This window comes from Miniopterus natalensis, chromosome 17 (genome assembly GCF_054644295.1).
Source record: "Miniopterus natalensis isolate mMinNat1 chromosome 17, mMinNat1.hap1, whole genome shotgun sequence".
Taxonomy (NCBI): Eukaryota; Metazoa; Chordata; class Mammalia; order Chiroptera; family Miniopteridae; genus Miniopterus; species Miniopterus natalensis.
Window position 1 is genome coordinate 30120678 of NC_142097.1, and position 20559 is coordinate 30141236.

The 20559-nt window shown below is 42.0% G+C and overlaps 1 protein-coding gene across 1 annotated transcript in view; it reads left to right on the top strand.

Annotated features, from left to right (window-relative positions):
• The window catches only part of STXBP4 (syntaxin binding protein 4), a 113445-nt gene extending 93784 nt beyond the window's left edge, over window positions 1-19661 (top strand). Inside the window, exons 13-14 of the mRNA XM_087826504.1 lie at window positions 605-662; window positions 16735-19661. Coding sequence (XP_087682630.1) covers window positions 605-662; window positions 16735-16849 — 173 coding nt within the window. The 3' untranslated portion in view covers window positions 16850-19661. The remainder of the gene's footprint in view (window positions 1-604; window positions 663-16734) is intronic.
• The last annotated feature ends 898 nt before the right edge of the window (window positions 19662-20559 follow it).

Here is a 20559-nt window from a genome sequence, read left to right on the forward strand (position 1 = left end):
TGACTGTTCTCAGTCCCGTTACAGAAACGGAAGTTAAGTTTAGCACATTGTTTGGCCGTTTATGTTATGTGCACAAAATTCTTAATTACCAAAATATAATACCACACTCCATTGTAAATCACTTTGCTAAACTCTTAAACTTCATAAGGAACTGTGACATGTCCAAAAGCTGCTTTCAAACCCGCGCTGATCTGGCACTCAGGCACCATTCCCTGTGGAGCTGAGTGCAAGGATGTAAAAGGGAGCCAGTTAAAGAAACTGAACTGGAATAGACGAGCAGAGGCTGCCTCCAGGCAAAAACTGTCCCCTGCACCAAAAATTTGTACTTGAATCCAGCGACAAACATGTTCACCACATGGAAATGACAGGTTATAACCCAGTTAACGGGGCTAACGCAGCTTATCTGTTCAGGACTTATTTAGGAAGCCCTAAAGATGCTAAGTGGGAAAGCTCATCAAAATTGTTTTAATTCCTCCTTCGTAGAAAATTACTTTGTATGAGAGAGAGACTCAAATCCTTGTAGAGATGTGGGAAGTCTGTGTCTAGGACATGAAGTTATCTTTATCGTCTTATTAAGTGTATTTTTGGTTTTCTTTCACTCCAGGTCTACCTTACGGATGGGAGGAAGCTTACACAGCAGATGGAATCAAGTACTTCATCAAGTAAGTACAAGCATCTCAACCAAGTAAGCAATTCTTTCACATCTGGAGGGAACCTGGAAGTTGCAGAATCATCAGCAAAACCAAGACACCCTCTTGGAGGTTACAAAAATTAGAAACAAGAAGTGAAGGCTCGCCATTTTCACTTCACATGATTTAAATGCTAATATCAAGTATCATTTGGGGAAAGAAAAAAACAACCCTAGTAACAATTTCAAGGGGACCATCCAAAAATTGCAACAGGATCATCGCTGGAACTTAAATAGTGACTTCCTGGATTCACTTCTGGCTTAAGGTATTAATATGTATGAAAGTTAATCTAGTGAAAACTCCACTTAAAGATTCTTAATAATACTTGATGCTTGACAATGTACACAGTTCATATGTCTGCAAATACTTTTTGAACATTTGCTGTGTGCCAGGCAGTGCCCATGCCTCGCAGATTCCGTAGTGAAACAACCCACTAGTTCCCTGATGTCATGAAATTTACATAATCGTGAGGAAGGACAGGAAATAAGTAACTGAAGAGATAAACGAGACCGTGTGTGAACAAACCTTATCCTGGTGGATCCTCAGGACACCCTTTTAGGTATGTGTCCCATACTTTCTTCATTTGATAGGTTGTGGAAAAGAGGCTGAACCTGCTGAGGCCACATAGTAGTAGAATTACACAGACCCAGAGTTGTCTGGGCCTCCAGCCGCCGCCCCTACCACACGGGTGCACACACACACACAAACGCACACACTGCACCAGCTCCAGCTCCTCGTTTTAATATGGTCACGAGACAAAAAACATTTTAAACAGATCCTCATTGAGAAAGAGCTCTATACTTTATCCATTTTAAAACAGCAGATTAGAAACTTAGTTTTAAAAATAATCCGTTATCTCCTGGAGATCAGAAAGGTCAAATGGTAAAGATAAGAAAATCCCACACTATACCAGAGCGTCCTTTACCCAGCCTCACAGAGGAGCAGGATGCTGGAAGTTAACCCTGTTCAAGCACCTGCCCTAATTTTAGCTTAACTATCCTTGATAAAAGTCTTAATAAGTGTTACATACTTCCCCGCCATCTTACACTGAGACCACTGAACAGAAACAAATTATTATGAGCATCCATCTTACACATAATACAGTGAGTTCTGCAGGGGGATATTAAGCTGTATAAGCTGAAATACAGACAGGGCTATCATCTCTCTGCTCTCAACGTGCCTGTCCACCCCTCACCCCTGTCCTTTATTCTCTACACACTTCACTCTCTTCCCCAGGGTTTCTTATTTGAGAGGACAGGACACCAGACAATCAGACTAATTTGAATTGCTTGTGAAGAGCCCCTGAGTGCGTGTCTGCAGGGGTAGTCAGGTGTGTTAGTTCTGGTGCAGGTGCGCCTGATCAGGAAGGTCGTATGGTTGAGGGGAAAGAAAAACATGGGCCCTGGAGTTGGAGAAATTGGGTTCAAATGCTGATGTCTCCATAGAACAGTTGAATGATCTTGGACTTGTGGACTCAACCTCTCCAAGCTTTAATTTCCACATTTGTAGAGTGGAAAGAATGTTAGTGCTTCCCAGGCTAGGGTTCCTATTCCAAATGAATGAGCTCATGTATGAAAAGAGTCTATCATAGCACCTGGCCCAAAATAGACCCTTCTAGCAAAGGTGAGCCCTCCTCCCTCCCTCTCCTCACTCGTAACATTTGATGGGGACTCTTCTTGGCTCTTAGCTGAGTTCGGATAGGTGATATCACCAGAGAAGCATTGTCTGCGTGGGCACACGTCCACTCTGTGTCTTTCCTGGAACTTCGTTTTGTTTTTTTGTTTTTAGTTTTGCTTTTTAATCTTCACCCTCCCACTACACCAACCAAAACCTGACCCTTGATCGCCTGCGTTAGTTTTAGAGGTGGTTCACTTACCAGGTAAATGTACTTCGGAGGCAAGAAATAACAATCAATGAACTCAGGTTACTGCCTCACTCACCTTTACGCAAAAAGAACAGTGACTGAATTAATTCTTCTAGAGCACTGGAGGAGACGGTCTGTATACATGTAGTCTTCTCCCCGAGATTGACACCTGTCATGGATTTCCCAGAAATGGAATTGTTACACAGGAGGGAAGCTGAGCCTCAGGCAAAGGATTACCTGTCAGTGCTGTCCCAAGAGTGCCCAGACGAATATAGTCCCCACTGAATATTCCCTCCATCCATGTGTCCATCGCACAGCTATTAATACCCTGTAGTCATCTACATAAGTTCTCACACAGGAGAAGACATTTTACCTAGTGTAAACAAATTTATTCAAAGTATTGGTGTTATGCAAAGAGCCGAGGTCTGAGAAAACTTCAGTGTTTTGTTTATCGATTCCAAAGAAATAATCTGGAGAACTGGCTGTGAAAGACATGGGTTTACTAGGACTTACGTGCGCACCGGTGGAGGCCAGCTGGTGAAGTTTCCGCCACCCAACCTTTCTGAGTACAGGGTTATATAGAGTACAGAAAACAAAGCACGGGGCATGGGGCACAGGGTGGATGTGTGAAACCAAAATGCAAGCTGTTTCTCTGCAGTTGTTTATAGATAGCCCAGGCCCACATCTAGAAGCAGTTTTTCCCTTGACCAAGGAGCTGGCCAGGCTCCCAAGGTCTCACAGTCCTCCTACAGATGGCTTCACCATGTTCCCACAGGGTGGGAGGGAGAGAAGGAGCTTGGGAAGGGCCCGTGTTCTCACATACCACACAGTTGGCCTTGCTGGAGTGTTTCATAGAACTAAAATCATGTATGTCTGTATACATGGATGTGTGTAAACCAATATGCATATAGACAGGGCTTGCTCACTTGATACATATGAGCACTCAAGGGAAAATGTTCTTATTTTATCCTTAGAGAGATAGTTGCAACATTCTTAAATTTGATGACAAGTGTCAGTTATCTTGATGGCTTTGTAATGAAGTTATCTGATCATCTTGACCATTTTCCTGCTTAAGTTCTCATCTTCCCTTTGAAGTTGTAGACCGTTCTGGATTTATGTGATTCCACTTTACAAATTCATATCCTTTATACGTATATGAGTTAACAAAATCATTATGTGAGTTATGTTTGATAGTAAAAGTGATTTTAAATATTACAAATTAGCTGCTACATTGGTTTCATTGTACTCTTTTACTTTTTATTGGAAGATTCAGATTTACTATGATCAGTGATCATGATTATATTGATTCTCTATTGCTGCATAATAAAATTCCCACAAATTTTGCAGCTTAAAACAGTAAATACTCATTTTCTCACCCAGTTTCAGAAGGTGGACAATCCAGGTATGGTTTTGCTGAGTCAGTGTGGCTCTCTCTGGGTTTCTTCTGAAGTTGCAGTCAAGCTGTTAGCCAGGGCTGGGGGTTGCAGAGTGGCTTAGTGGGGCTGGAGCATGTGTGCCAAGCTCACACACGGCTATTGGCAGGAAGCTTCATTTCCTCGCCACAACGTGGACCTTTCTCCATGGGGCCACTGGGCTGCTCACAGCACAACACTTGCTTCCCCCAAAGCGAAGGACAAGAGAAAAAACGAGAGCAAGAGACATCAAGACCAATGCTGCAGTGCCTTTAACCAATCTCAGAAGTGTGACATCCATCACTTCTGCCATGTGCCATGGGTCACATAGACCAGCCCTGGTACAGTGACAGTGTAGGCTGCAACTGCCCAGGGCATGAGTGAGATCCCGGGGAACTATCTTAGAGGATGCCCACCACTGTGCTGTTTCATAATGTAATGGGTATACAACATATTATTTTTATATATCATCTACACATCTATATAAACATTACAAATTTCTCAATATCAGATGCTTGCTTCAAACATTAAATTATACTTGGGTGATTTTTCAAGTAGATATAATCATTTGTTTTTAAAAGTTCCTTAAACTTGGTTTATAATCCTCCATCACTCATTGTGTTTACATGCCTTTATATCAGATCCTAAAATCTGAGACATGGCCTCTCACGTTATAAATCCTGTTCTCTGTTACAGAGGAAGTGTTGTACTTACGACATCAGAGATGCGTGTCAGTAGAATGTGGGGAATCTGTGATTTCTCAATAAAATGAGTTTCTGTCTAGAGCGGGGAAGGCCAGCGGGTCCCAGCTCACTCTCTCAGGTGTAGTTGTTAAGGTTTCCGAGGCCCTGTTCACCTTCGCTGACATGTGCCTTGACTGACCAGAGGTGCCTGCTGTGCAGTGGGGCGGGGAACAGGCACATAGGATGTGTGCCATGGCTTTGCAGTTGTCGGTCTTCTAGAGCACATTACTAACACAGGAACTGTGCCAGGGTGGGCAGCAATAACGCAAACAGTAGGCTGGAGTAACAAACAACGGCAGCATCCTCCCTCCCCACAGTCCTTAGGAGATGTTCAGTATTTAAAGCTTTGTTTTTATGACCCTGGAGGATAACTGGTTTCCAGTAGGCAGAGCTATTCTCATTTCTCTCCAGTCAGAGTCCATTAATGCCTCTTAAATGATGGTCTGAACTGGGGTAGGACAGCCCTTTGGGTTGTTCCCAGGTAGGAAAGAATGTGGATGAATAAAATTGTCGTCATCAGCCTGCTATATTAATTAAGGGCTAGTTAGTGTGTTATCTCATTTAAAAAATAAATGTGCCTGGCCAGTGTGGCTCAGTTGGTCGAGCATCATCCCATGCACCAAGAGGTTGCCGGTTCAATTCCCAGTCAGGGCACAGGCCCGGGTTTCGGGCTCAATCCCCAGCAGGGGGCATGCAGGAGGCAGCCGATCAATGTATCATTCTCACACTGGTGTTTCTCTCCCTCTCCCCTCCTCTCTTTCTAAAGTCAATAAAAACATTTTTAAAAAATTAAAAACAGGAGAAAAATTGGAGGTTATATTTTCTTACCCACTAGCTTTATTTTGCAAGCAAAGCCTATTATAGGTAATTCTAATGTAATTAGAAATTAAGGAGATGTGAGAAGGGAGGAGAAGAAGGGATAGTTTCCAGACTGGAAATAAAAAGCTACTAGTTTTGACTTGTAAATCCATGGCAGGTTACTTTAACTCTACTTTAGTGGACATTGTCAGGAGCTCTCCTACTGAAGATCTCATTAATTCCTCTGCTTTGACTTTTGAGGAGTTAAGAAATACCCACTGGCATACTGCTTAAGTCAGGCTCATTCGATGATCCGTAGTCACCTAACCTGAGCCTAGACGATCAGAAGGCATGTAGGCCCCTCACTATGTTTTGCATGTATAAGAATCCTGAACATTTTGTTAACGAGACTATAATGAAGGAAGAAATCTGGACCTTTTTAATATTTTGTCCCCAAATACTTCTTAGCTATGAATAAATTGGAAGGTATTGAAATCACTAGTTTGGATGGAACCATCTATGTGACCACTGGCCTAGACTATCCAGTAACTTGTACAGTGCCTGGTATGTGTAGGGACTGAATAAATATTCATTAATGAATGGCTGCTGTCCTTGGCAATTTGAAGAAGCAATTGGTGAGAAAAAACTACAGGCTTTAGTCTCTGACAGACTAGATCCTAATGTTTACGCCACCACTTTTGAGTGTGACCTTGGTGTAACTGGTATTAATTCAATTGTCTGTACCTCCTTTCTCATCCAAAAGCCAGGACAGTGGTTTATATCTCTCAGGACTGTTTTGAAAATTAAATAAAACAAGGGGTATAAAACCGCGACAAAATACGCTGCTCCTGGTGAGTGATTAACAGATGTTAGTTCCTCTCCCTTTCTTATTTTATACTATGGCTATTTGCCAATGAAGGAGTTTTAAGTGACAACTTGTGCGCAGCTACTCGTAGAAACCAGTAGCCACAGCCTACACTTATGCCACTTTTTAGCCAGTCCAAAGCCCTGTGACAGGAGCAGAGAGGTTGCATTGCTCAGGAGCCCAAGACAGCTTGCTCTAGGTTTTCTATAAATACCGAGGAAGCGGGTAGCAATATGAAGCGCTGTGTGAGCAACTGTCATTTAAACGAAAGGCCGGCCAGCTGGCTGAGGTTATTCGGAACAGCAAAGCCCAATGAAATGAAAAAACATCCAACCCCGACAGCCAGCACCAAGCTCTCCCCCTCACCGATGGGAGGTGTAACTGAAGCAGGAAGTACATTTGTAGCCAGTCTTCTGGGGCTGGGTAAAATACTTTGGAAATTCATCACCTTTCTGGGTTATACATTTTATTTAGCCAGATGCAAAATTCTCTCTGCCTTCAGGATCCTTTATTTAAATTTACGAACAGATAGTTTTTTGTCAAACACCTTCACTTAAAAATGTGGTTGCTGTATGAGTCTGTTAGGGCCGCTATAACAAAGTACCCCAAACTGGGTGGCTTACACCACAGAAGTTTATTTTCTCACCGTTCTGGAGGCCAGAATTCCAACATCAGGATGCCATCAAGATTGGCTTCTGTTGAGGCATCTCTTCCTGGGATGTAGACAGCTCCTTCTCACTGTGTCCTCACATGGCCTCTTCTCTGGGAGTTTAAGGAGAGAGAGAGGGAGAGGGAGAGAGATATCTCTAGTGACTCTTGTCTCTTCCTCTTCTTACAAGGACACTAGCCCCATTGTACCAGGGTCACCTCCACGACCTCGTGTAACCCTAATTACTTACGCAAAGGCCCTGTTTCCAAATATAACCACATTAGAAGTTAGTGCTTCAACGTGAATTGAAGGGAGTGGGGGCACAGTTCAGTCCATCGCAGTTACTTTCCATAAGATCCTTAGCACCTCCCTTTCTTCATCCAATGATCTCCATTACAGTGCAGCATATATTCTTTATTCCTATACATTTATCAAGTTTAAGCAGATTGCAAGAATGAATCCAAACCATTGCTTTTCCCCTTAGAACCTAGTCTTTAGTGGAAGAAACAGCTGAAGAGAAGGAGAGTGTGGCAAACAGAATAATGGCTCCCAAATGACATCCACATGCTAATCCCTACAACCTTTGAATACATTGTTACATGGTAAAGGGGTGTAAAGGTTGCAGGTGGAATTAAGGTTGCTAATCAGCTGACTTTAAAATAGGGAGCTTTGCGCAGCTGGTGTTGCTCAGCTGTTGAGCATCAACCTAGGATCCAGGAGATTGAGGTTCCATTCCTGGTCAGGGCACATACCCGGGTTTCGGACTCAATCCCCAGCAGGGGATGTGGAGGAGGCAGCCGATCAATGACTCTCAACATTGATGTTTCTCTCTCTCTCCCTCTCCCTTCTCTCTGAAATCAATAATACATATATTTTTAAATAAAATAGGGAACCTCTCCTAGATAACCCAGGGGGACCCAATCTAATCACATGCTTCCTTAAGAGTGGAAGAGGGAGGCAAAAGAAGAGTCAGAGAAAGAGATGTGATAGTGAGAGATGTGGCAGGGTCAGAGATATGCTACGTTGCTAACTTTGAAGATGGGGCCACAAGCCGTGGAATGTGGGTGTCTTTGAAAAGCTGGAAGAGCAAGGAAACATGATGAACACCTCCCCGCCAGATAAGAATGTTTCCTGGCCAGTACCTTCATTTTAGCCCAGTTAAGACTCATGTCGGACTTCTGAGCTGCAGAACTGTAAGCCAGTAAATTTGTGTTGTTTTAACCCACTAAGTTTGTGATAATTTGTAACTACACCAATAGAAAACTAACACAGGGAGTTAGAGGTGTAGGGGAGAGGGTGATGGTTACGGCAGACCGCGAATGTGTCAGGTATGGAACTAGGGGATTTATACATGTTGTTTTTTCACGCACTGTTGAGGCAGATATATATTTGCTACATTAGGAAACTGAGACTCAGAGTTCAAGTAGCTTTCCCAGAGACACACAGGTAAGCAAGTCAGTGAGTACATGGGCCATCTGGAATTTGAGACCACGTCTGCGTAGTCTGTACAAAAGAGCAAGGGTCTAGTCTGCATCCAAGCCCTGGCTCTGCTACCGAGGGAGGACAGGGCACTGAACTCTCTTAGCCTGTTTCTTCAATTGGAGAAATTGTGGAGAGAAATAAGGTTCATGAGATCGGTATACAAAGCAAATAGGGATATCGGAATCAAAGGGCATTCTAAAGTACAAAATGAGTGTCTGCTGTAAAGTCTTCTCCAGCTGCCACCTCCCTGGACACCCACATCAAATGAATGAATGATCTAGGGTTTTGAGAGGCTGGAAATCTTCTTGGATCATACCTGACTTGGTGACTTAGCCTCAGCATTAGCCAGGTACATACCTCTCTGAAAATCTCCATCCTTCTGTTGGGCGGCAGGTGTTTATAAACATGGCTCTGGCTGCATTCTCAGTCATTTCAGAGGCTGAAAATTCCAGCATGATCAAATCACCCCCGTAACAGGGAATTAGGGGAAGGTGAGCACTTAGCCAGACCACTTGCCATGGAGTTATTTGTCTTTGGTAGCATTTTATGCTCCAGTAGTTAACAAAAGTTTTGTTTAGCTAACACAAGTATTTATTTGATGGAAATAGTTTTAAAGCCTGGGATTTGAGTAAGTGTACATATATCTCCAGCTATTTAGCAAATAAACTCTGGTCTGAATTGTTTGTTATCAGTGATTCAGTTATTACCATCAAATGTATGAATAGAGCTTTTCAAGTTACTTGGATATGAAAATATTGGTGGGGAGAGGGCTAGTAATCCTGCCTATTTGGTGACATTTAGACTATTTAAATAGATGAAGCATTTTTCCTGGTCTAGTTGAGTTTCTATACTCATATTTTTTAAGCCATTCAGGGCAAGTCGACTGTGTTATCACATTTAAAGATTGTTTTATCTGAGCCTTCGTTGTAAATAAGTAAATTATTATAGATTATAAAGTCTATCAGTTTTGAGCATTTTTTACTCAGTATTGTAACAGTGGTACTATATCAGTGGAATATCTAAGGAATCCATGCATCAAACATTTATTGACCCCCACTTTCTGTGAGCCTGACACTGGGCTGTAAAAATGTATAGGCTGGCCTGGGCTCCAGAAGCTAACAGCCTAGTAGACAGAGCAAGACATTAAGAATTCATTGCCACGTGATGTGAGTAATACAAGACTGCTGAGGAAGCAGGCTTCACACAAGTACTTCTTATTCATGCTTAATCAAATTTTTATGAATTTCTTGGCAAGTGTTTTAAAATGCTTTAGACATATAATCTATGATCATTGAATTAGTCAGTATATCTTTTAACTATTTCATCTTGTAAAGCTGAAGACCCCTTTTCACATGGTGATTTAATCCATCCCAGAACCTCCACACACATGGTTGAAACCAACAGAGCCTAGGAGAGGAGGGTAACAACGGTTACATCTTCAGAAGTCAGATTGGGATCCAGATCCCGGCTCTGATGCTTACTAGTTGTGTGGCCTGGAGTAAGTTCATTCATCTCTCTCAGTATTAGTTTCCTCATGTAGAAAATGAAGATAGTGAGCGTCATGCTTTCGTTGCTTTAACATACACTAAGGTTACAGAAGACAGTTAAGTCCACCTCTCCACAAGTCCAGGGTAGCACCATTGGAGACAGTCAGCACTTAAAGCTCATGAGAGAACTGTCAAACTTGATGGCACGTTTGGTTTTTATCCCATAATTTTTAACTAATTTATAACACTCGCTATCAAGTGGCTTTTGCACTTAACTGTGATGGAGTATATAATACTGAGGAAACACCTCAAGACTTTAGAGATGGTCTCGTAAGGAACTCCTCAAGGTCCCTTCCAGCTTTGTGATTTTTAGGCCATACAGTTCTTCTCTAATACAGTATGTATATTTATATTTTTATATTTTCAGGGTAGTTGATTTAACTTTGGTAGAAAAAGATAGAATAAGTATAAAATTAGTTGAAATTTTATGTTTCAAATAATTTTAAGTTTTTTTAAGATTTCTAATTCTGTCACTTAATTAGTCAGATGTTTATTAATGTATTTTATTGGATAAATTAAGTAAAAGCCCTATGGTTTGTATTATAATTCTTACTATTTTAATAAGAACATTAAAAATTAAAGTAACTTCTGTATTTCATGCACTTCCACTTGTAAGTGGAAATTTAATGTGGAAACTTGGGCAATGGTCTTGCCAAACTTGTTTCTAATTAAATTCAGTTTCATGAATCTATGTTCTGGCAGAGCATTTTGATTACTGACATGTATTTAAAGTAGCATGAAAATATACATTTATTGCCTGTTTTCTGTATTTTAGACAGATCTCTGGTTGGTAGAAGTTGTACGTATCCTGACTGGGAAAGTAATAGCCTTAGCTTCGTCTCGAAGTACTCTTGCTTTCAGTGGCCTGAGTGGCGTTACCCGCTGTGACAGATGGCCGCCTTTCAGCCCCTCACAGCTCACGTACCAGCTGTGCAGGGATTCCTGGTGGGCGGGTGGCTTGTTTTTGCTGTGGATTGTTCTTCTGAGATCTCAGCACCTTCTAGCTCATGGCTCTGCCATTCCCCAGCTCCTCAGTGTCCTCTGCATTCAGGTAGTGGACTCGACTTCTTAAAAACCGCTGGCCCAAAGACACAAACATCAGTTCTCTCGCCTTGCACTGGTGGAAACTAGTCATATGCTCACATAAGGGTGTAGTGGGAGCTGGGAAATGTAGTCTTTGCCGGGGCAGCTGCCTCCGCTCTACAGTGTGTAACAAATATACCAACTACAAAATTCTACATAGTTGTGTATTAGCATATAATAGTCCGGTGTGTCAGTATCGGTGTTAGTAGGACGAGTTCTTTCAGTTCTTCTGTATTTTTTTACCCTATCATGATCGGAAACAATAGCAATTCTTAACAGTTACCCAGAACTGTCATCTGTGACTATAGTACACTTTTTTTTCTTTGAAAAATTAATTGCATCAGCTTTGGACCTGGGATGTTTTGACTTTATACAAAATTGCCAACAATCTACTTCTCTGTATATTATTTGAAAAAATATAATTGATACTTCTAAATTTTTTCAGGAATTTTCTTTTTCTAGTTTTGCAAGTCTAGTGAGATAGCACTTTTTATTATGCATAAGTAGTATTTTACTGGAGCTTTAGATTCTTGTACTATAATATCTGAGATCTGAAGATTTTTAAATTAAGATCATGTGCCGCACAACAACATTTTGGTCAGTGATGAACCACATACATGACGGCGGTCCCGTAAGATTATAATGGAGCCAGAGACTTCCTGTTGCCTAGTGATGCGGCCATTGTCGTGTCGCAGCTCAGCACACTGCTCCTGCGTTTGCCATGGTGCTGGTGTGAAAAATGCCACTGGGGTGTGTACTTACTGTAGGGTACTTTTTATCATTATTTTAGAGTTTATTCTTTGTACTTCCAAAAAAGTAAGTTTGCTGTAAAACAAAGCAGCGTTACTCCTGTAGCAGCCTCCTGCCTCTCGTTTCCATGTCTCTTGATTGCTGGGTTTGTCTTCGTGTTGTTTTGTGCAGTAACATGCTGTGCAGGCTTGTAGCCTGGGAGCAGTGGGCGAGACCGTACGGCCTGGGCGTGTAGTCGGCTGGGCCACCTAGGTTTGTGTTAGTGCGCTCCATGAGTTCCCACATCAACAAAATCGCCTAGTGGTGCGCTTCTCAGAACATATCCCCGTGGTTAGGCAGTGCACGACTGTAATTGGATTTTTAAAATTTCAAAAGATATCTTATGTATTTTTTATAGAAAGTGCCATACGTATATAATAAAAATAAAATTTGTTTTCAAAACTGTAAAGATTTGGATGGGATCCTGCTAATACTTCATCAGAGCCTCACTGGATTGTCAAATTCCTAATTACAGAATGCTCAAAGTGTTCCGAGAAATACCAGTTCGATTTTAGCAGTATATTTCCGAAATTATGTAAGAGAGAGGTCTTAATATGTCAGTGGGAACTCCAAACCGCCTGTAATTTTCTCTCACATGTTTGGAATGGATACTTCCTATCTCTAATCTATAGTGATTCTCATAACCAGTATCTGACAAGATTACATGCTGATTTTTTTATAATTTTATTGTCATGATTCACTTTTTGTTCTTATTAGCTAATTTGTTTTAAATTTGGATTTTTTTTTTTTAAAGTATAAATCTTCTGTTATAATTAGTACTTGCAGTTTATGGCCAGTTGTAAAATTTTCTAGTGTTTCTGAGTTACTGGTGGCAGAAACAGGTTGAATTAACATATATTTACTTATTTGTGCTTGTTTTCTAGTTCATATGAATGTTATATACTTAAGATAGCCCACCACCCTACGCTGGCTGGATGGCTCAGTTGCTTGGAGTGTCGTCCCATTACACCAAAAGGTTGCAGGTTCGATTCCCAGTCAAGGCACATACTTAGGTTGCAAGTTTGATCCCCAGCCAGGGCACGTTCAGGAGGCAACCGATTGACGTTTCTGTCTCTCATCGATATTTCTCCCTCTCTTCCTCCCTCACTCCCTCCCTCTCTAAAATCAGTAGAATCCTGTCTTTGGGTGTTGAGGATTAAAAAGAGGATAGCCCCACCCCCAATAAAAGAGCATTGGAAGTTAATTACTTCAGCGCGTTATTCTGCAGCTTTATCTTAAATGTGGTTAAATATTTGCAATCTTGCTGAATTCACAATGTTATGTAACTAGTGCCGTCCTCAATGGGAGATTAACAAAACGGCCTCTTTCATCATCACAGACGGTAATAAGAATGAATTTCTACAAAACTAGTGCACTTTTTATCTTTAAACCACTTTTATCTTAACATGCTGTCCTAAATTTTTATTTTGAAAGAAAGCATTTTGCATACTAGGAGGTAAGAAACATATGGAGGGTAATTATAATGAAATTTAAATAATTCACTTACATTTCTTTGCCAATAAAATAAAGCATGTTCTATTAGGTTTGGTTTTTTTAATAAGCTCTAAATTATGTCTTTCAGTTTACTATTATTATAAAAGAAAAAAACTCAACACAGTCATCTTCCCAAATCAAATATTAACGTTTTCCAACAACAGATCTGGCGATCATTCAGAGGCAAGTGGCATTATGCTTTTTAGATTTTCATATATAGCTGAACTGCTGTGGATCACCCCCAAATCAGGTCAGATACATGCTCTGCAGGAACATTTGCCAGAGGTGCTGCATGTTCCAATGGAAGGTGCTTGTGTTTCACATCAGCCCCATCCATTTTCCGGACCACTACATTTCTCATGCTCAGTAGCAGCACCTCACTCTGTGAACCATGGGGTCTTTATTAATTAAGCAGCATCAACAGGGCTGATGTATTTTCTCTCTTCTCAGTTGAATTACCAAGCATATAAATTACAGAGGAAATAGTTCCAGTGCTAGATTGTTCTCCAAGCCGGTCAGTCTGGGATGATCTCATCATACTGGTTATGTCAAAGCTCTTTAGTTGCAGTGGTCACCAGGACATAAAAGTGAACAGTACACACACAAATGCCCAGCCCAACCTCACAGGAAGAATCCCAAGTTTTTCTTACAACAATCAGAAAGCCCTAGTTATCCATAAAACTGGCCACTATCATCATTGAATGTGTACTCTTTGCCAGGCACTGTGCATGCCTCACCTGAGTTTCAGAAGCGTTGGCTCTGGATGTTTTCACAAACGACCCAGGGGTGAAATGAGTGCTTGCAGCCTAGAACACTCTCTCTCTGCTGCTAAAGTTTTATTGTTTTCTAGTGAGCAGCTGTTATAATTGCACTTTTGGTGTTTAAGTATGTGTGTTTTTTAAATGTACAGAAAAGCATATTGTGAACATAAGATTGATCAGTAAATATTTTATGGCATTATTTTTGTATTTGGAGTAATATGAGGTGTTGCTTTATTGATAAAAAGTGCTTAATGAAGGTCACTGGCAAGGGTGACTTTCTAGTGGAACCTTCTAATATTCATTGTTCAGAGTCTACAGCTACAATTTTTTCTTAGACATTTTGCTTTTGATTAATTTAAATGATCAGTTTAATGGAATGTTTGTATATGGGCAATTATAATATTTCAAGCATGAGAATATAATTTTTTAAAAAGTCAAATAGGAAAGCATGCACCTGGACTTACCCCTCAGGTAATTGAAAGTCTCTTCTAACATATTGTAAATGTAAATATTAAAGTGTATATACTTTAGCTCCTTTTAGTTCTAAACACGTACTTTGTACAGGATGATGTGCCCTCATTCCACCTTGCAGTGGCATTCCAGTCCCCTTATGTTACACTCAGTATTTATTCAAAACGCTTTCAATTTAGGCAGCTTTCCAGCTTTATAAAGGCCTTGCAATGAAGCTAACCTGTGCAGAACCATCTGCATTAGTAAGTTCAGCCTCCGTAATGAGAAATTCCATTAAACCATTAGAGGTAATAGCCATGTGACTCACTGTCCAGAGAATAACGATTCTTTGTACCACTTAACCACACTCCAAGGTTGTGAAACTATGATGATGTCTGGGCCCTACCACCCTCACCTTGACTCTTAAACAGCTTAACCCTTTTACCCAATCAATCATGAACCTATCCAAGATCTTCTTCCATGGAAAGATGCACTTGTAATGTTTAAACAGACAGGTCGAATGATTTGAGTAGGGCGATATGGATAGAATTTAGAGTTTAGGATTGAAAGCAAACCAAATGCAGCAACAACAGTGAACGTAACCCTTTGTACTAAGTCCAGCATTCGTAGTTAGCAGCAGCAGCAGCCAGTAAAGCTAGTGCATTTTGTGATAATTCCTACCTTGTGTCCTATAGAACACGAGTCCCGTGTGTATGCTCCTGGGGGCACGCTAGTGTGAGAAACATCGCGTACTCTTGGAAAGTCAGAAAACACCGTCATATATTTAAGGTCCTGGGAAATCCAAGAGTAAAGAAACCTGCCTAACTGTGTTTAACCTAGTGTATCTCATACTGATTTGACCATAAAATTATCTTCTTTACATAGCATTTATTAAAGATCCTTGGAACACACTTTGGAAATTATCCTGTAATTTAGGAGATACTTTTAGATCCACAATCTTATTTGAGCCTCAGGAGTGCCAGCCCCCAGAAAGATTTGCTCTAAGACCTGATGCTGCTTCTGAGGTTGAGTTTGGAGAGGATGGGGTGGGGGAAACTAAGCTAAGATGGATGAGGGCAGTGGAGTAAACCAGGGCCAGAAAGAACATCCAAGGAAAAGAAACAGATCACCCTAATTCCAGAAGCTGTCTGTCCAGTACTAGGCACTGGGCAGATGGCAGTGGATTTAGGAGACCCATCCAGCTCCAGGTGGGTGTTGATACTAGTGCTGAGAAATGCCGTCTACCAGGTAGGGGCATGCTCTGTTGTTTCATCACTACCCGAACATGCCCTACGCCTTGTGTATGCCCTTCCCTGCCTCTGCTTGTGACCTTCCCTGAAAAGCTTACTCATTTATTCTGAGCACATGTTAGGCACCGTAAACTCAGAGAAAAGAACCAGTTCCTGCCCTCAAGGAGCTTCACATGTCATAAGAAGGCCTAAAAATAAGCATTTATGATATAGCATAATAAGAGATAAGACCATGGGCACAGATCAGAGGAATCCAGAGGAAGGCTTGGAATCAGTAAACTAGGTTAACACGGTGGGCGAGGAAGAGTGTAGCAGAGAGGACAGCAATGTTGAAGAAGGTAAAAAACAAAACTTTCTTACTCTGGAGTGTGTATCTGAGCCCAAAGGCATTGGTTGGCACTGGATTTTTAGCACATTAGCGTCAGTGTCCGTTTGTCATTAGAAAGACCTCTTGGCTGGAATGGAGCATGAATTAAAAACGAACTAAGACAGAGACAGAGAGACAAGCAGTTGCAGTGACCTAGGCAAGAGCATTGTAAAGGAGAGGAAGGAAGAGAGTCCAGGGATGCTAGCGCAAGACAGTCGCAGAACTGCTGGCTGAATGAAGGTCAGGTCAGGAAAGGCGAGGAATCCAAGATGAATCACTCCCTGCATTTCTTGTTACCAAAGAAAAAAAGCAGAAACAGTTTTGTTGAACCTTAAAACACATCTAAGACTTATTAAAAAGGTTGGGTCCGGTTCCAAGTGCTTCTGTCCCAGGGGACCACAGCCGGGCAGGGCAGACAGTGTGGCTAGGACGAGCGCTTGCATGCGGGGTGGGCCCGCCTCCTGACTGTAACTGCCTTCCTTGTTCTCAAGTCACGTGACACAGACCACGTCCTGGATGCATCCCGTGGCGAGCGCGCTGAGCCTGTCCTGCTCCGAGGAGACCGCGGAGGACTGCGCCAGGGACGGCCCCGACCCGAAGAGCTGACCGTCCTCTGCAGGAAGCCGAGCGCCGTGGCCTCCCCAGCTCAGGCTCTGGGCCGGCCCGAGCCGCAGCCGTCTAAAATAGGAGTGAACACACACTGCGTGTTGAAGTTGTGAAATAGGGAATCTGGACTCAGGCTATTTTTTTAAACTCTTTGCTATAACTCTACACATTTACAAGGTCAGTTGCCACTACGGTAGTTCTTTTAAGAATAACCTAGTCCGATTTTTTTAAAATCATACACAATTAGATTTTTCTATTATGTATCCTTTTTTATATCTAACGAGACCTTTGTAATCTCACATACTGCTCTTTATGGAGTATCTGGTACCATGAGTTATAGAATTAAGACGTAGGTTAGACAGTGATATGAACGTAGTGAAATACTTCATTTACTTGGTAATTCACTAACCTTTTGTATTTGTATCTTAGGAATGCGACTTAGGCAAGCTTTTGGGTTGTTGTGTTTTTTTTTAAAGATCACAGTTAGACAACTCTCTCACAGGCTACTGAATACAGCCTGCATTTTATGGGGATTTCCAATTTACATAATGCTTTCCTGACCCTGTTTTCTTTAAACCCTCCAGCATGCCTGTGAGGCAGATCCAGTGGGTAATTTTTATTCTTGTTTTTCAGTTATGGAAACAGCAGTTCAGAGAAATGAGGCACCTTGTCCTGGAGCTAAGTAAGACTCACACCTGAGTCTTCTGATGCTCTGTCCAGCCCTTTCCTCTGCCCCCTACTGTCCCAGCAGAGGGAGGCCACAGCCCAGCACACAGGGCACCATGGTTGTGTTGATACAGCTGAGCTCCACACTGTGCACTTGGGTGGCCACTGAGGTTCAGGAGGCGCCTCTTCAGTTAAGCATGGCTCCCACATAATCCTTCCCCCATCTCCACCCTCACCCCCTCACCAGGTAGGAGCATGGTTTTGTCAGGCTTTTTGCAGCAGCTCGCATTTTTCCAAAGTAAAGGGGCGGGCTCCTGTCCAGGATTTGCTCTGCTTAGGCTGCCCTCGCCACAGGGAGCATGTGAGGGGCGTTGATGAGAAGAGGGGCGTCCAGAATCCTGTCCGCTATCAGGAGAGCTATCCTTGAACTCTCCTGCTCCAAGTTCAAGACTGACCTCATTATTACCGATGTCACCCACCAACTAATTATGCTTCTGATCTTATTTTATCTTATTGTAAAGGATGCTAGACAATTTCTGGTCGGAGTGAGCCACTGACTTGGAGACCTAAAGATTTTCTCTCAGTCTAATGATTTAAACCCTGGGCTAGAAAATGGGGGCGGGGGGGTGGGAGGAGGAAGTCGTTTTCAGTGTCCTGGCCATGTTAGGTACCAACTAAATAAGAAAAAGGCATTTATTCTTACCTAGTGTTGTGTTTTTAGGTAATATACTTAGAAAGTGAGTGAGAATCATTCATTAATCAGAATACTTGTCCCCAAATCACACCTGATAATACAGAGAAGCTACTATTCATCACTGGCCTCTTCTCTCTTCATCCACCCCCCCCCCTTCCAGTCCTCTCCTGCTCTTCTCTCCCCTCCCTCCTCCCACTCTGCCTCTCTGCCTCCCCACCTCTGGAATACAAGTAGCCCAAACTCCCTACTACAGGGACATGCTGAGAAGGTTCAGGGACTGAATTGGCCGGATCCTTGAGCATTCTCCAAGATTCCCCCCACTTGATGCTGCTCTGACCTCTAAACCAACAGACAAATGCCCTCAGGGATGCTCAAAGTAACATATGGTCAGAACTCATTAAAAATCTTTATCCATTGCAAATAGAGCCCCCAAATTATTTTTTGGTGAGTTGACACTTACATAGCCAGTCTTTGTTCCATGTAAGTCAACCCTATCCATGTGGTCATTGTGAACTATTCTCCATTAACCCACTGACAGATTTTTTAGGGTGACGCCATCTCTGTGTTCTGATGTCCTTCCATCTCACTTCACTAAAGAGTGACCAGGATAGTCCTGGCCTGTGTGGCGCAGTGGTCAGAGTGTCAGCCCACACACAGGAGGGTTGACCAGTTGATGTATCTCTCTCACATCGATGTTTCTTTCTGTCTCCTCACCTCCTCCCTTCCACTCTCTCTCTGAAAATCAATGGGAAAAATACCCTTAGGTGAGGATTAACAACAACAAAAAAGAGTGACCAGGGTGAGCCATCCTTATTTATTCTCAAAATGTTTCCTGAGCACCAGCGGTGAGCGAGGCAAGCCCTGCATGAGGCCCCTGTGGTGCAGGAGGGCCCTAGCCAGCCAGCCATGCCTTGGGCTCTGCTTACTGGTGGGCAAAGCGTAAAAAGCTCCTCAGGCAGCCAGAATCAGACAGCTTCTCTCAGATTTTAGAATTTTAAAAATATATTTCCATGAAAAATCAAGGAGTATGGAATTGAACAAAGTAAAACAAACAAAAAACAGCAGCATAGCCCATCTCACTTTCCAGAGGGAGCCATCACTAATATTTGATGAGTGTTTTTACTCAAAGGAAATCATACTGTTAAGCAGCTTTCTGTTGACTTACTATGTCTTGGTTTGTTTGTTTCATGGCAATACATAGGTTAATGGTATATTTCAAATGTCTGCGTAAAGTGTTACCACCCAGAAAACTTGTGTAGCCAGCAAGCTATTGATGGGCACTTAGGCCGTCTTCAGTTTTCTGTTACTAACAACAAATGTCACAGTGAACATTCTTATATTCGTATTCTTACATTTATTATTTCCTTTTCCTCATATATCTCTGTACTCTACATATATATCTGTGTGCCAGTAAGTCTGTAGTGGGAATATACTGATGAAGTAAGTTGCTATGTCAGAGATAGATTCCTTCTGATTTGGGTAGGTATTAATAAATTTTACCCCATAAAATAGGATCAGTTTACACTACCACCAATAGAGCCGCTTTTCTCTATATTGCTGGACTTTTTCAGCTCCTAAGAAGGCCAATAACTTTCTCATTGTTTTTGTGCTTAGAAGAGCAACTTTCTTTTCATTGTTGCCTGAGGGCCTGAACTTTGCCATCAGTAGGTTTAGTTCTTTAGCAGCAGAGACCCATAAGCTTTGTAGAGGGGAGTCAGCAGTGACTCATTCACTGGATGTCGAGCACGTCATTACTCTTAGCTTCTTACCCGAAAATATTTCCCTTCCCTGCGTTACACATAATGGTTATGAGGACTAGCTTTTAAGTGAGCTCACTTAGGTGAGAGCCCTTGGTAAAGTAAAAACACACCTATAAGTTCTTTGAGCCTCAGTTTCCCCATCTGTATAAGGAGGATCGTAATCCCCTGCTTCTTCCCAAACCAATTCAACTCAGCAGCCACCTACGGAGCACCTGCTAAATGCCAGACAAGGCGTAACGTCTCCAAGCCACCATGGTGGACAGTACTGATTCCCAAATCAAGAGGCTCGTAATCTAACACCTTTTTCCTTTCTTTGCTTTTTTCTCCAAAACCTTTCCTTTTTCCTTAAAGGAGTAAGACGCTAGGGGTCTGTTTAGTAAGAACCCCCGAAGAGAGGCCCTTTATCACTCTTAAATTTGAATAATTCCAAAATAATAGCACCCCTTGAGTAGAAATGAAAGAAACATACTGTATGAAGGGCCTCTCTGATAATGAATGCAGAGCAGCTGTAAAAATACAGGGTCGAATGACACTTTCATAAACTGCTTGCAAGACTAGAAAATATTATTCTTTATCTAGGGTGAAGGGGG